Genomic DNA, 13,819 nt, shown 5'->3' with positions numbered 1-13,819 from the left:
TGTGAATAAAGTAACCCAGTGTATTACAGTATATGGCATTTATGTGGCTAGTTTTAGTCCATAGGTTTCAACATGAGTTTTATTGTGATATGATATTCAACGTGATATTTATATTGTGATAAAATGACTTTTGCAGCAAAGATAATTGCATTGACTTGACGAATGCTTTAAAGCACACCCAACTGTTTTTGGTAGCAGCAAAGCATACAGAAAGTTCCTCCTGTTGGTCATTACAGAGAAGGATTCGTTCACAGATCAGACAGCATTAAGCTTCCCACACACTTGAGGTTTACTGTCTTGGGTAAAGTAACTCCAATACTGATAATTCAGCCTGTTTGCAAATGGCCTCGGCTTGCTTTATTAGCCTAACGCTTTGCCACACCCTGCGCTAAATCATGGATGATTCCCTAACAAAGCGGCAGAGAGAGTTTTTACAATGGCTGCTCAGAAGTTAACGTGAGTCTTTCCTGTTCTTTGAAAGCCCTGCGGTCCTCTGCATTACGAATGATGTGGCTTCTGAGAGCCTTCGACTGAATGAATACGACTTCCGTTTAAGATGCTAGTATGAGCCGCGTGCTCCCTGGAGGTGTCATCGAGGGGAAAGCAAAGGAGATGTTTATGGCTTCCCCCTGGACTATTTGTGTGTGTGTGTGTGTGTGTGTGTGTGAGCCTTCCTAAAAGAGCGGTTACAGAGGGAGGCTACAGCTTTAAGCTCTGCAGTACCTTTAGATTACTTTGATTAATCAGCATCCTAATTATCCACTTGAGCGAATTAGCACCTTGCTTTACCCCAGGTGTGTTACTGTAAATATCAGCTCACTTTCACTTAGAGACTGACCACATAAAGGCCAGAAACCTTCCCTTGTGTGCTACCTGCTGTTGCAGCTATTCAGGTGACCAAAGTGTGTTTGGGAGGGGGTTCTGAACAGATGTGTTTTACTCCCTCATTTACATCAGAAAGAGCTGCTCTGATTGAAGGTCCTGGACAAGGGGGGGCTCTAGTTCTCATTGGTAGACTGTCCCCCATTCACTCTCATACACAATGACATCTTTAAAAGGCTCCCACCTACACTGCCAGCTGGCAACTGGTGAAGTTTTGCTGTGGTCTCCAATGTCCACTCCACAGATCCATGCACACGAGCTCTCCGAGCACCTCAGTTGTACACACCCAATAACATGTGTTGGCAGATGCATACAGGCATAAACTTGCAACAAATGGAATCAACTTACCAGTGTAACGTTTCCCCGAAATGATCCATTTGGATTAGCTGTGAATCCTCACAAAAGTATCTTAACACATACAATAAGCTCTAAGATGTATTTCACGTGCAACCTAAATTCTTATTTGAATTGAACACTTTTGAAATCCCTGCAAACTATTAAGTAGTTGAGAATAAGGCACCCACAATTGTCAACACATTGCTTAAACGACGAGTCATGCAGTGATTCAGATTTCACTAGGAATAAAGCTTACTGTAATCTGCACTGGCAGCACTGTATGTTATTATTGTGTCCTAATTAATCTTACAGGAGGTGTAATTCAACCTCAGATTAGGCCCGCACCTCACACAGATTAATTAATGTCTGTAATCAGCAACAGCTAAATTAATTTTGCCCTGATTACACACAACTGAATTTGCATGTGCTTAACGCAGGGTCCTTATTTCATTACGATCAGAGGTGGGTAGAGTAGCCAAAAACTGTACTCACATAAAAGTAAAATGACTTTAAAAAACATAATTACTCAAGTAGAAGTAAAAGTACTAACATAAATAATTACTTAAGTAAGAGTAAGAAAGCATCAATTAAAAGAGTACTCAAGTAGTGCCTAACTCGTTACTTTCACAAATGACATAATGGACGTTAACTCCCCTATACTCCATTACATAATACACACTGAACATGTATTACAGAATTATTATTATTATTATTAATGTAAATTCTGTCATCATTCACCATCATGTTGTTCCAAACCCGTATGACTTTCTTTCTTCCATTCAACACAATAAGGAGATATTAGACAGAATGTTTGCCTGAGTCACCATTTACTTTCAGTGAATGTGTTTTTCTCTATATTTTGAAAGTGAATGGTGACCGAGACTGACAGTCTATAACGTTCTGTCTAACATCTTTTGTGTTCCACAGAATACTGAAGGTTACACAGTATTCTGTTTGTATTTGTATTCTCATGTTGTTTGGAACAACATGAGGGTTGGGAAATAATGGCAGAATATTAATTAGGTCTGAGCTATCACTTTAAAGGGATAGTCATGCCATATCAGATATGTATGACTTTCTTTCTTTTGCACAAATTAAGATTATTTGAAGAATATTTCAGCTCTGTATGCCAGTACAATGTAAGTGAATGGGAGCCAAAATTGTGATGCTCCAAAAAGCACATAAAGGCAGCAGTCACAGACTCCATTGGTTAAATCCATATCTTCAGAAGTGATATGATAGGTGTGGGTGAGAAGAAGATCAATATTTATCATTTTATGCTGGACATTCCTCTCCCTGCCCAGCAGGGGGCGATATGCAGAGAAGAATGTGAATCCCCAAAATCAAAAGAAGAAGAATGTGAAAGTGAACTGTTTCTCATCCACATCTGTCACATCGCTTCTGAAAATATTGATTTAACTACTGGAGTCTTATGGATTATTTTTAGGCTGACTTAATGATTTTATTAGCCTTAAAATGTTGGCACCCATTCACTTGCATTGTATGGAAATCTTCTAAAAATCTTCATTTGTGTTCAGCAGATGAAAAAAAGTAATTCACGTCTGTGATGACATGAGGGTGAGTAAAAAAAAGTGAACTTTTCCTTTAAGGGCTCTTGTCAGACTTGGATGAATTTGTCAATAAGAAGAGAGGTTTGGACATTATATATAATGCTGAAATATAAACCAAAGCAAGATCATGCTTTATTAATGCCTACTTTTGCTATTTTATAGCTTTTATAGTCCTGTGTGGATTCTTATTTAAGTGTAGTTACAGTTTTCAGTGTCAAATGAATTTAGATCATTAGTTCTGTACAGCAGTAACGGCGCTCCCTAACTGCAGAGTATGCAGCCCGCGTAGGGCACCAACCCCAGTCGCGGAAAACTCGCTGTGTCTGAAACCGCCCCCTATAAAATATATAGTCCACTGGGTGTCTGCAATTTTGTAGGAGTGTCTGGATTCTGAGTGAACCACTTGTTCCCTACTTTTGTTCACTCATTATTACCCACAATGCACTCTAATTTTGAGTGTTAAAGACGACGGTTAATTGCCCATAATCCACTGCGGGGAAGACGGACGAGATGGGAGTTTACTGCTTCCTTCACTCCTGCAATGTTTTATTTCATACTGAATGTATTAAATTACTTTATGACAAATCATTACTTGATTAAAATAACATAATAAAATATAGAGAGGCAAAACATACAGATACATTTTAAAATGTACTCTTTATTATATTTGTACAGAATTTTACCATTAAACTGAAGAATTCTTTATTTACTAAATAATTCACTGAGATGATAATATTTTAACACACAGTGGAAATTATAATTCTGTGGATGATTTAAATATTCGGTTATTACATGTAGGTTATGGTTATAGCCCAGAAATGCTACCCACTTTGTATTGGAGTTTAAAGATACTTAAGTATAACAAATAAATACAATAATGTACATTTGCTCAAATGTGTTTACTCTTTATATTAACATACTGTCTATATTATTCAACATACGATCGCCTCACGCCTACACATCTCTCACACACGCACCTCGTGCCCCTCAATGTGCACGTTCCGAAATGCTGTCTGTTCACGCTCCAGGTGTCAATCACGTGAACGGTAGAGCAAAAGGCATTTACACTGATGTTTACATGGATTTATACAGTTAATCAGCCCGAAGTAGCTGCGATAGTTGCCAGTGCTAGAGCACTGGGTAAATGCGTAAATATTTCTCATGACATGCGGGGCAAAGCGCACTGATATACTGCTGCACTGATTTAAACAATTCAAAATAGGAACGCCGCCCATTGTAACAAAGTAAATGTAAAACATTTTTTCATTAGAAAGGTACTTTCAGTAAGTGAGAGTAAAAGTACCCACTTTAAACCTACTCTAAAAGTACTTTTTTCCCAAAAACAAATGTAGCGATTTACTACCCACCTCTGATTATGATATTGAGCGCAGACTCACACACACACACACACGCGCGCGCGAAAAGGTTAGGCTGCCATAAATAGACATACAACTGGATGTAGGCATAATCTGTATTATTCACCTGTGTTTTGGCACACAGAGCACACAACACGCATGTACACATGCCAGGAGCTGTTTGCAGTGGAGTGTTATTGATGGGGCTGTGGGAGTTATGCAGAGAAAGAGGGGAAAGAGCGGCAGAGCAGATGCGCTAACAGTTGTTCACAGGCAACCCTGTGCATGTTTAATACCACCCCAGTTGATCCCGACCCTGCCCTACACATGAGTGCATTGCTCCCATCCAGAGTTTGTGTGGGTTTGACAAAGTCATCTTTGACACCGGAGTGGCATATACAACCGTTAGATGTCCAAGTACATGGAGAGACACATGGGATGGGAAATCACATTGATCTTAGCTAGAAGCGGATGAAATGGTTCAGCAATGCATGACCTGAGAACAATATGCAGGGATGGCAGTCTCACCTGTTATGGCTTAAAGGGAAAGTTCACCCAAAAATGCAAACTTTTGAATTCACTCGCCCTCAAATTGTTCCAAACCCATATGGCTTTCCTAATATCTTATTTTATGTTCCATGGAAGAAAGGCTTATGGTTTTGGAACAACATGAAAGTGAGAATTTTTGGGTGAACCATCCCTTTAACCTCTCTCGTTCTCCTGTTCTTTATCTCTTATTTGTGCATCAATTGTACAGCTGTCTATATGTAATTGAAGCACTTACCAGCCAACTCAAAACCAAGCAACATCATTTTCCTCTCATCACATTGATGTGAGCAAATTTTAGGGATTGTTAAAAACAAGGCTGATGGTTTATCATGCAGGCAGCACTTGTGAAAGTACAATTAGCAGTCATATGCTGTGAACTTGCCAAGACTCACTGAAGAACATCCAAAAAGGAGAAGTTTTGAGATTACGGCTAGAAATCAAGCCATGCATTGCAAAGTTCTCAGAGGGTTAGGAGTGATAAGGTACAGATAGTTTATCTTTGTGGTGCCAATGAAAGAGTGTTTTGTTTTTGCTTGTTTTCTTCTTAAATGAAGTGAACCATAAAATGGCAGTGGGCTTAAGAAGGAAATGTGGGCAGGTTGTGGGCAGGATGGATGGATAGAGAGGGCCACTCCTTGCATGAATATTTCATTAGCAACCTGTCTCCTGGTCTAGAGCCTTCATTTAAAGCCCCCCTTTGAGGTCTTATTTTTTTTGCTCCATCTGGGCCTGTTAGCTTTCAGAAACCCAACAAGCCACCTCTGGCAATGCCACTGAGGAGTCTTAGCTGAACCCAAGCTGTTTCCTTTTAGTTTTGCCTTTTGTCTACTAGTAAAAAGGTATTAAAGAAAAGATCATTGCGTTCCATTAAATCAGCCTTAAATAAAAATAAAAAAGTACCCAAAATCTGGAATCTATTTTTCAGATTCTGAAGAGTTTGAAGCTGTTTCAGGCATTGCGTATATATATTGCACTATATGAGGAACACCTGTACACATACTTATTCATGCAATTCTCTAAACAGCCAATCATGTAGCAGCTGTGCAATGCATACAATCATGCAGATACGGTGTTGGGATGGTGTTCTTGCAAGTCTCTTCCTTTTTTCTCCAAATATAATGAGGGTCATTTTGGCCAAACAGTTCAAATTTTGTTTCATTAGATCAGAGGAAGATCTTTGTCGCCATGTGCACTTGCAAACTGTAGTTATGGCAGTTTTGGAGGAGTGGCTTCTTCCTTGCTGAGCAGCCTCTCAGGTTATGTCGATATAGGACTCATTTTACTGTGGATATAGATACTCGTCTACCTGTTTCCTCCAGCATCTTCACAAGGTCCTTTGCTGTTGTTCTTGGATTTATTTGCACTTTTCACATCAATTTACATTCATCTTTAGGAGACAGAATGTCTCTACTTCCTGAGCGGTATGATGGCTGCGTGGTCCCATGGTGTATATATTTGCGTACTATATTTTCTGCAGATGAACGTGGCACCTTCAGGATTTGGAAATTTCTCCCAAGGATGAATAAGACTTGTGGAGGTTCACAATTGTTTTTCTGAGGTCTTGGCTGATTTCTTTCGATTTTTCCATGATGCCTAGCAAAGAGACACTGAGTTTGAAGGTAGCCTTAAAATATGTCCATAGGTACACCTCCAATCAGAAGCTGTAAAATTTGCATCATTTTCTGGAATTTTCCAAGTTGCTTAAAGGCACAGTTCAATTCTGTTAACTTCTGACCCACTGGAATCGTGATAGTCAATTGAAAGTGAAACAATCGGTCTGTAGAATATTGCTTGTGTCATGCACAAAATAGATGTCCTAAACAACTTGCAAAAACTAGAGTTATCTGTCAGTAAATCTGTGGAGTGGTTAAAAATGTGGTTTTAATGATTCAGCCTAAGTGTATGTAAACTTCTGACTTTGCATGTTTCATTACAGAAATATAATTGATTTAACTATTTGAAAAAAGACAAAAGCATTGCTTATGTAACAAAAACACACTGAAGTGAAGAAGTGGATGGGGGAAAGGGGAAGTTGTCTTGTTGGTTTCTCTCCGAGAGGGAACCTGGTGTTGTTTTGCTCGAGAAACTGTTTGAACAGCTAGTGGCCGACGGGCCAATCACATGCTGAGAGCCACCGAGCATCTGCCGGGAGATTTGCATATTAATTGACCCATATTAACTTGCAAAATACATTTATAGACTCCGAACTCGGCCAACAAATTCATCTGCTTGGCGCTTCTTAGTCCTCACCTGCCGAGAGTATTGTGACACAAAGGCAACTACACGCATGGCAAAGAAAAACGAAAAATTACGATTTTGTTAGTGTGCGTAATTTGCTCAGTCCCTTTTCAGCTCTTTCACCCTGAGGCAGTTTGAGCTTTTTGCAGTTGTTCTGTTCTCCCAGAGTGCAATCTGACTTATAGTTTGCCTGAGATAGAGCTTGACTTCTTTATCTTTCCTTTGCACAGCATATTGTGTTCTCTGCTCCTCCTGTGTTTTCTCCTCCTCAGGGTAGCCCAGTGAGCCATTGTGTGTCTCCAGCCTTACAAACTTAAACACACACACACACACACGCATACACACACACACGTACACGCACACACAGGCACTCTGAGGCTGGTAGAGGCCCAGAACAGTTGTCGAGAGAGTGGGGTAACATGTGCATGGGGTGGGCACAGATGGTGGGTCTGCGTGGGGGAGGAAGGGGGAAAGGTGGGCCGTCTGGCGGTATGAGCAAGCCTCAGAGATCTCTTTCTCTCTCTCATTCTCTCTCTCTTTCTCTCTCTGGCTTCCTCTCCTCCCCTTCTCTCCTTCTTGCCTGTTGAGTTTGCGTCCCGTAGTAGACAAATGGGAGTTTAATTCAATTAGGGCCAGGCTACTGTTGCCGCTTCACGGCAGGGTCTGTAGAGCACTGCCACCTTTTTACAGATGGGTGCTCGCTAGATAAGTGCACGCACACACACACACACACACACTCGCTCACTCACTCACTCACTCACTCACTCACTCACTCACTCACTCACTCACTCACTCACTCAGTCAGTCTTCTTCTTTCACACTCACAAATATTGGCAAGTATTGAAATACTTATATACAAGTTAAACAAGCCCGCCACAGTAAACACACATACACACACCCTCTCCAGGTTTGCAGTAATGGTTCACGCATAGCTGAATTTTTACTGAGGGTCGAGGTGGCACAAAAGCGGCCCCTCTCTCCTGGGCCCTTTGTTCCTACAGCACCAGTCTCCCATCACACACACGTAAACAAGAGCACTTTCACCAGCCGTTAGCTGCAGCTAACCACACAAGAAAAATAGACCCAATCCAGACACTATCAGGTTCAAGGCTTTCACTGACAGAGACACATAAACAGCCTTGTGTGGGAGTCACAGATTCATTGTTGACAAGTGTCTAGTCATGTTTTTACTGAATTGATATAAAAAAAGGAAACAATTTACAACAAGGATCCATTCGTTAACATTAGTTAAAACATTAGGTATCATGAACTAACAATTAACAATATATTTATTACAGCATTTATTCATTTTAGTTCATGTTAGTTTATAAAATTGTATTGGTCATTGTTAATTATTAATGGTCATAGTGCATTAACTAATGTTAAAATAAATAAAAAAAATCATTTAAAAAGTGTATTAGTGTATGAAATGAACATTAAGAGTAATAAATGCTCTAAACGTATGGTTCATTGGTAGTTCATGTTAACTAATGTCACCTTATAATACCTTTTTGGACATAAAATTGGATACTTTAAAGGAAGCGTTCGCCCAAAAATGAAAATTCTGTCATCATTTATTCAAACATCCTCAAGTTGTTCCAAACCTGTCTGATTTTCTATCGTCTATGGAAACCAATAGGAGATGTTTGACAGAATGTTAGGGACTAACAGCTGCAGTCACCATTCACTTTCACTGTTTGAAAGTTATACAGGTTTGAAACAACCTGAGGGTGTTCCATGATTTTTTGGTAAACTGATTGTTATGAATGAGGCTCTTATTGAGCCTCATTTATAAAACACAAGCAGAAATAATTTATTTCGTGTTTCAGGAAAGAGGCCCTGTTCAAGTCCAACAGGTGAAAATAATTTAGTCTCCTTTCAGATTGATTCAATGGCTATGCGCTTTAGAAGAAATTCCTCTGACGTTCCAGTTATTCCACGGCCGCTGACTCTGCATGTACTTTACCTCTCCGGGGTTTTCGATGAGGCATGAAGCAGGTAAAGGTTTTTGTATGACACCCTCCCTCATCTATTTTGCGCATGAAGAGATGCTGCCTGATTTGATTTGCATGGATCATTTCCAAGCTATAGCCACTAGGCAGCGACCTCCTTTCAACCGTTTGAAGCCTTACCTAGTCACCCCCTCCCCCACTGCTTGCTCAGGTGATGCGCACCGCACAGGAGAGAGAGAGAGAGAGAGAGAGAGAGAGAGAGAGAGAGAGAGAGCAGTTATTTTCCACTGTCTGATCTGATGGGTTTCATTACCGTGGCAGAGAGGCACCTGGAAAAGACCTGCGGCAGGCTGTCTGATTCTCACTATGGATACAGAATGCACACTTACCTTCCTGCGTCAGCCACTTTGTGAGCTGGGAACACACAGAAAGGGGAATAAGGGAAGGGAGAAGATGGAAAATATGGATAGCAGTCGGATTACCTGTGAAAAGGCAATGTTAAAAAGGTGCGCAAGGTACCGGAGGTATCGTTCAATCAAGATGGATGTGATTGTAGAGCGTTTGGTGCATTAAAAAGCCTTTCAACTACCGCAATATACCAGTGTATTCAGTGAAACGCTCCAGCGGACGACATGGTATTGGGTTTACAGGTGTCTGCAGTTTTCCCCTGAGCACTGGGAACACACTCCGCATATGAGATGAGAGGAGGCTAAGAGATTGTGACAGGACGCACACATACCTGTCTAAACAGCTCAGAAGAGCATGTGTGAATATGTGTGTGTGCACAACTCCACGCTATGGATTATGTCAACCTCTCCCAGTTAGCGAAGATAAGCTTAGGTCATCCAAACCGGACAAACACAAGGTAATGTGTCAACTCGTGTTTTAAAAATGACGTTAAATCTGTGTTTGCCAACATATTCTATGCATTAGGTTTTGTCTGTTGCTGACCGCATACAGTTGGGAATGTTGGCTGCATGCTGAGTTCTTGGTATGGGTGAGTTTCTTACCATCTAGAAAGACATTATGCCGTATTCTCAAGGGACAGCTAACAGAAGGATAGGTGGGGTTGCTTGAGAATACGAAACAGCACACACACACACACACACACACACACACACACACAGAGAGAGAGAGAGAGAGAGAGAGAGGAGAAAGGAAGAAGTCAGAGAGAGCGAGAGAGAGAGAGAGAGAGAGAGAGAGAGAGAGAAGAGAGGTGGCCTCTTTGTCTCTGGGGTGAGCACAATGGCCCGTTCACTGCAGGAATTATATGGCAGGACAGCTGCCGGAATAACACACTGAAATGGCAGCCAATAGAATTTCAAAGGGGGCAGGTCTACGTGCGGAAGTGTGTTTGATTTGTAGATCCAAATAAAGTTATAAGTACGTCAAAACACGTTTCAAATTCAAAACAAACCTCAGGATTTTCTTTTTGTATTTGTGTCAGGAGAGGGAATCTACTGTATGCAATTATAGGAAAATTAGAACACTTTCCCTACGACGAACATTCACTCAAGTATTCAAACTATGTCATTTGGAATGTGGATGGCTAGCACATGCTGTTGAAAAATGTTACCCTGTCCCAGGAGCAAGAGCAGGCAAACTGTGATGTAAAGACTTTTGTGTTTTGTGTGGGCTTAAAGTCACAGCACTCAACAGTTCACTATTATTAATATTCAGTCCTGACCTCTGTATTCATCCTCTTGATTCTTTTCCCAGTCCTCCCACTTCTTTCTTTCATCCTCTGACCACTCCCACCATTCAAACTCTGAATGATTGGCTGCGGCTTTTTAAATTCAGGGCTGCATTTTGTACGGTACCTGTGTGGGTATGTCGTGAGACCAAGTAATGCGTGGGTATCGGCGGCTTAAAGACGAAGTCATTGTTAAATAACTGAGTTTGTGTGATAGGGAAGGACAAGAAGTGGGCATAGCCAAGATAAAGTTGCTTTACGTCCAAGGTAGACCAGGACCACACAAAGAGCCTCTCATGTCTTACTTTCAATCACTCCCTTTATGTCTCTCTCTTGCCTTCTCTTTTTCATTCGGGGTGGGGGCTCAGCCTGAAGTCACTCCTAAATAATCCCGATGGTCACACCTCTTAGTAAGAAAGCTTTTTGTCCCACGCCCCTCACCCCGCCATACCACGTCTCCCCACTTTTTGGTATTCAGCCCGGGTCAGTGCATTTTGACCATCCCTTGTATCCGAGATAGTTCCCCTTTTAATTTGCACCTGTTGCGCAGTTGTCCGGGGGAGCAAATGCAGCACCACTGATCAGACAAAGATCATATTATGATCAGATACGTGTGGCTAATCCTTACGTCCTCTGGTGAGAGCCGACAAAGGGAAGCGATCAGCCTTTTTTGCATGGGAACCTGTGAAAAAGACGTCAATGGTATTTTTTTAAGTGAATGGGCTCCTAGAGAGAGATTAGGGGTAGTTAAGGTATGGTGGAGGGAACAGAGCATTCCACAGCCCAGTTTAGCCCATTTGACGCCAACAAACTGGGAAATAGAGCATGGATGGAAGGGAAAGTTTGTTGTTTTTTCAAAACCCTGTGTTCATGAGGGTAAGCAAATTGTCCTGAAATCAGCAATTAGGTTTTCCAATCGTACCATTAGAGGAACTTCCCACTAGTTCTCACTGATTTTGGCAGTGTGCCTCAAAGATAAGGTGCTTGGGAGTCTGGGGAGATTGCTCTATTAGGCAAGGAAAGAACTTCAAATAAACCTGAACATTAAACTGCTGTTCCCATGATGCAAGCTTCATAGCCTCATTACACACTTACCAAATCTCGCCCTTTAAATCAAATTGTTTTTTGTTAGTTTTTTGGGCTCTGTTGTTATTTAATATCAAGTAGTTTTCTGGTCTAATGAGGAAGCCCATTATATGTACATCCACACTGGGAAGACATACTAAATATGTATTTTCAATGCAGATATTTTCAAGTGAAGAAAATGTTTACAAAAAGGTTCCATGCATTAAAAATGCATTATTGCATTACGTATCATGAACTAACAATGAGCGGCCAAGTTTTACAGCATTATTAATAATGAATATTGTTAAGAACATATATTCGTTAATGTTAAAAACAAAGGCTAAACACACCCCTTCGGCAATATGTCATCGCAAAGTGTATCAAGATAGAAAAAACACCTTTCTTGGCACATTCACGAAACACATTCATTGAAAACTGATCGAGCAATTAGTGTGAAAAGAAAAAATAACGGAAGGTTGTTCTGATTAAACATCTTTTTTGGTAAAAAGGTGGCGAGGGAGACTTTTATCCTACATTTGGGGTGAAAGGCCCCTGGGGTGGTTATAGTGTTATAGTGTAGATCTATAAAGCAATAGTTTTAGGGCAAAATTAGTCAAATCATTCAAAATCCTTTGGGACGGAAAGATGCTTTTTAGAGTAACAAATTGAGATAATACGTATTCAAAATAGCAATTTTAGAAAAGGTCGCATTACCTATTACTATTACCTATTAATTTCAGTCATTTGGCATTTAATAACATTTAAATATTACACTCACTGAGCACTTTATTAGGAACACTACGGTCCTCATAACATGCCCAATGTTGTCCTCTGCTGTTGTAGCCCATCCGCCTCAAGGTTCGACGTGTTGCGCATTCTGAGATGCTATTCTTGCTAAAATTGTACAGAGGGGTTATCTGAGTTACCGTAGCCTTTCTGTTGGCTCGAACCAGTCTGGCCATTCTCCGTTGACCTCTCTCATCAACAAGGGGTTTCCGTCTCAAGAACGGCCGCTCACTGAATGTTTTTTGTTTTTGGCACCATTCTGAGTAAACTCTAGAGACTGTTGTGCATGAAAATCCCAGGAGATCAACAGTTACAGAAACCAGCCCGTCTGGCAACAACAATCACGCCACTGTCAAGATCACATTTTTACCCATTCTGATGGTTGATGTGAACATGAACTGAAGCTCCTGATCCATATCTGCATGATTTTATACCCTGCACTGCTGGCTGATTATATAATCACATGAATAAGTAGGTGTACAGGTGTTCCTAATAAAGTGTTCAGTGAGTGTGTGTAAAGAAATGAATCTCCATTGTGATTGGATCAGTCAATTCGTGGATCAACAAACTTTTGCAGTGCATAATGACAAACAGGTTTTTCAGAAAGTGCTGTGGTAGCTTTCGTTGCTTTTAGTGTTAAAGGAGAAAATAAAATGGAAAGTGTTTTTTATCCTGGAGGGCTTTTAGTCCCATTCTACATAATATGCAGAAATTGACATTAATCAAAATAAAAAATAAAAAGACTTCAAATGTATTGTTTATTGTTAGTTTATGTTAACTTTTGCATTAACTAACTACCAGTGTAAAGTGTCTCCAGTTTTTGAAATTAAATTTTTTGTTTTATTTTTAATGCAGAATATTTTTGTTTAATTGCTTTCATTTTGCCGGGCTACGTGCATTCCACACATGCATCTTTGGTAGACGTCTGGCAAAAATATGTATTGTTTCTTTATTTATCTCGGAACGTCAATTAGACTTCCCTGGCTTTGATGTCTTGTGCTAATGCAAATGTAAATAATCGGGGTAACAGCCCAAGATTGTGGCCATTTTCCACCAAGATTTCAAAGATTTCTCTTGAGAGTAAGCAATGTGGATGAACCCAAATAATAACACATAGACTCTCCTTTCTTCTCAGTGTTGAGCTATGAAAATGTGGTGGATGCCGGTTCAGGGTCCGATGAGGAGGACAGACTGCTGGGTTCTGAGGGCGAAGGCAGTCCAGCAGGAGTGCCTAGTCTGGAGGCCTCACCCCGGGTAGCACAAGCTCTGCTCTCCTGCCGGGACGATGAAGAAAATGAAAGCCAGGATGGGGCAGGAGCCCACGTTTGGCACCACAGAGATGTCAACGGCTCAGGTAGGAGTGTGCTGCCAAGAATATAAGATCGAATTGAT

The 13,819-nt window shown here is 40.8% G+C and overlaps 1 protein-coding gene across 7 annotated transcripts in view; it reads left to right on the top strand.

Annotated features, from left to right (window-relative positions):
- Nucleotides 1–13,819, top strand: part of LOC127654655 (zinc finger E-box-binding homeobox 2-like) — a 71,790-nt gene that overhangs the window by 43,081 nt on the left and 14,890 nt on the right. For all 7 annotated transcript variants that reach the window (XM_052141905.1, XM_052141906.1, XM_052141901.1 and 4 more), the window contains exon 3: nucleotides 13,563–13,781. In XM_052141905.1, coding sequence (XP_051997865.1) covers nucleotides 13,563–13,781 — 219 coding nt within the window. The remainder of the gene's footprint in view (nucleotides 1–13,562; nucleotides 13,782–13,819) is intronic.

Source organism: Xyrauchen texanus, chromosome 14 (assembly GCF_025860055.1).
Source record: "Xyrauchen texanus isolate HMW12.3.18 chromosome 14, RBS_HiC_50CHRs, whole genome shotgun sequence".
NCBI lineage: Eukaryota > Metazoa > Chordata > Actinopteri > Cypriniformes > Catostomidae > Xyrauchen > Xyrauchen texanus.
Note: the sequence above shows the minus strand (reverse complement) of the source record. Positions and strands in the feature narration are given on the sequence as shown.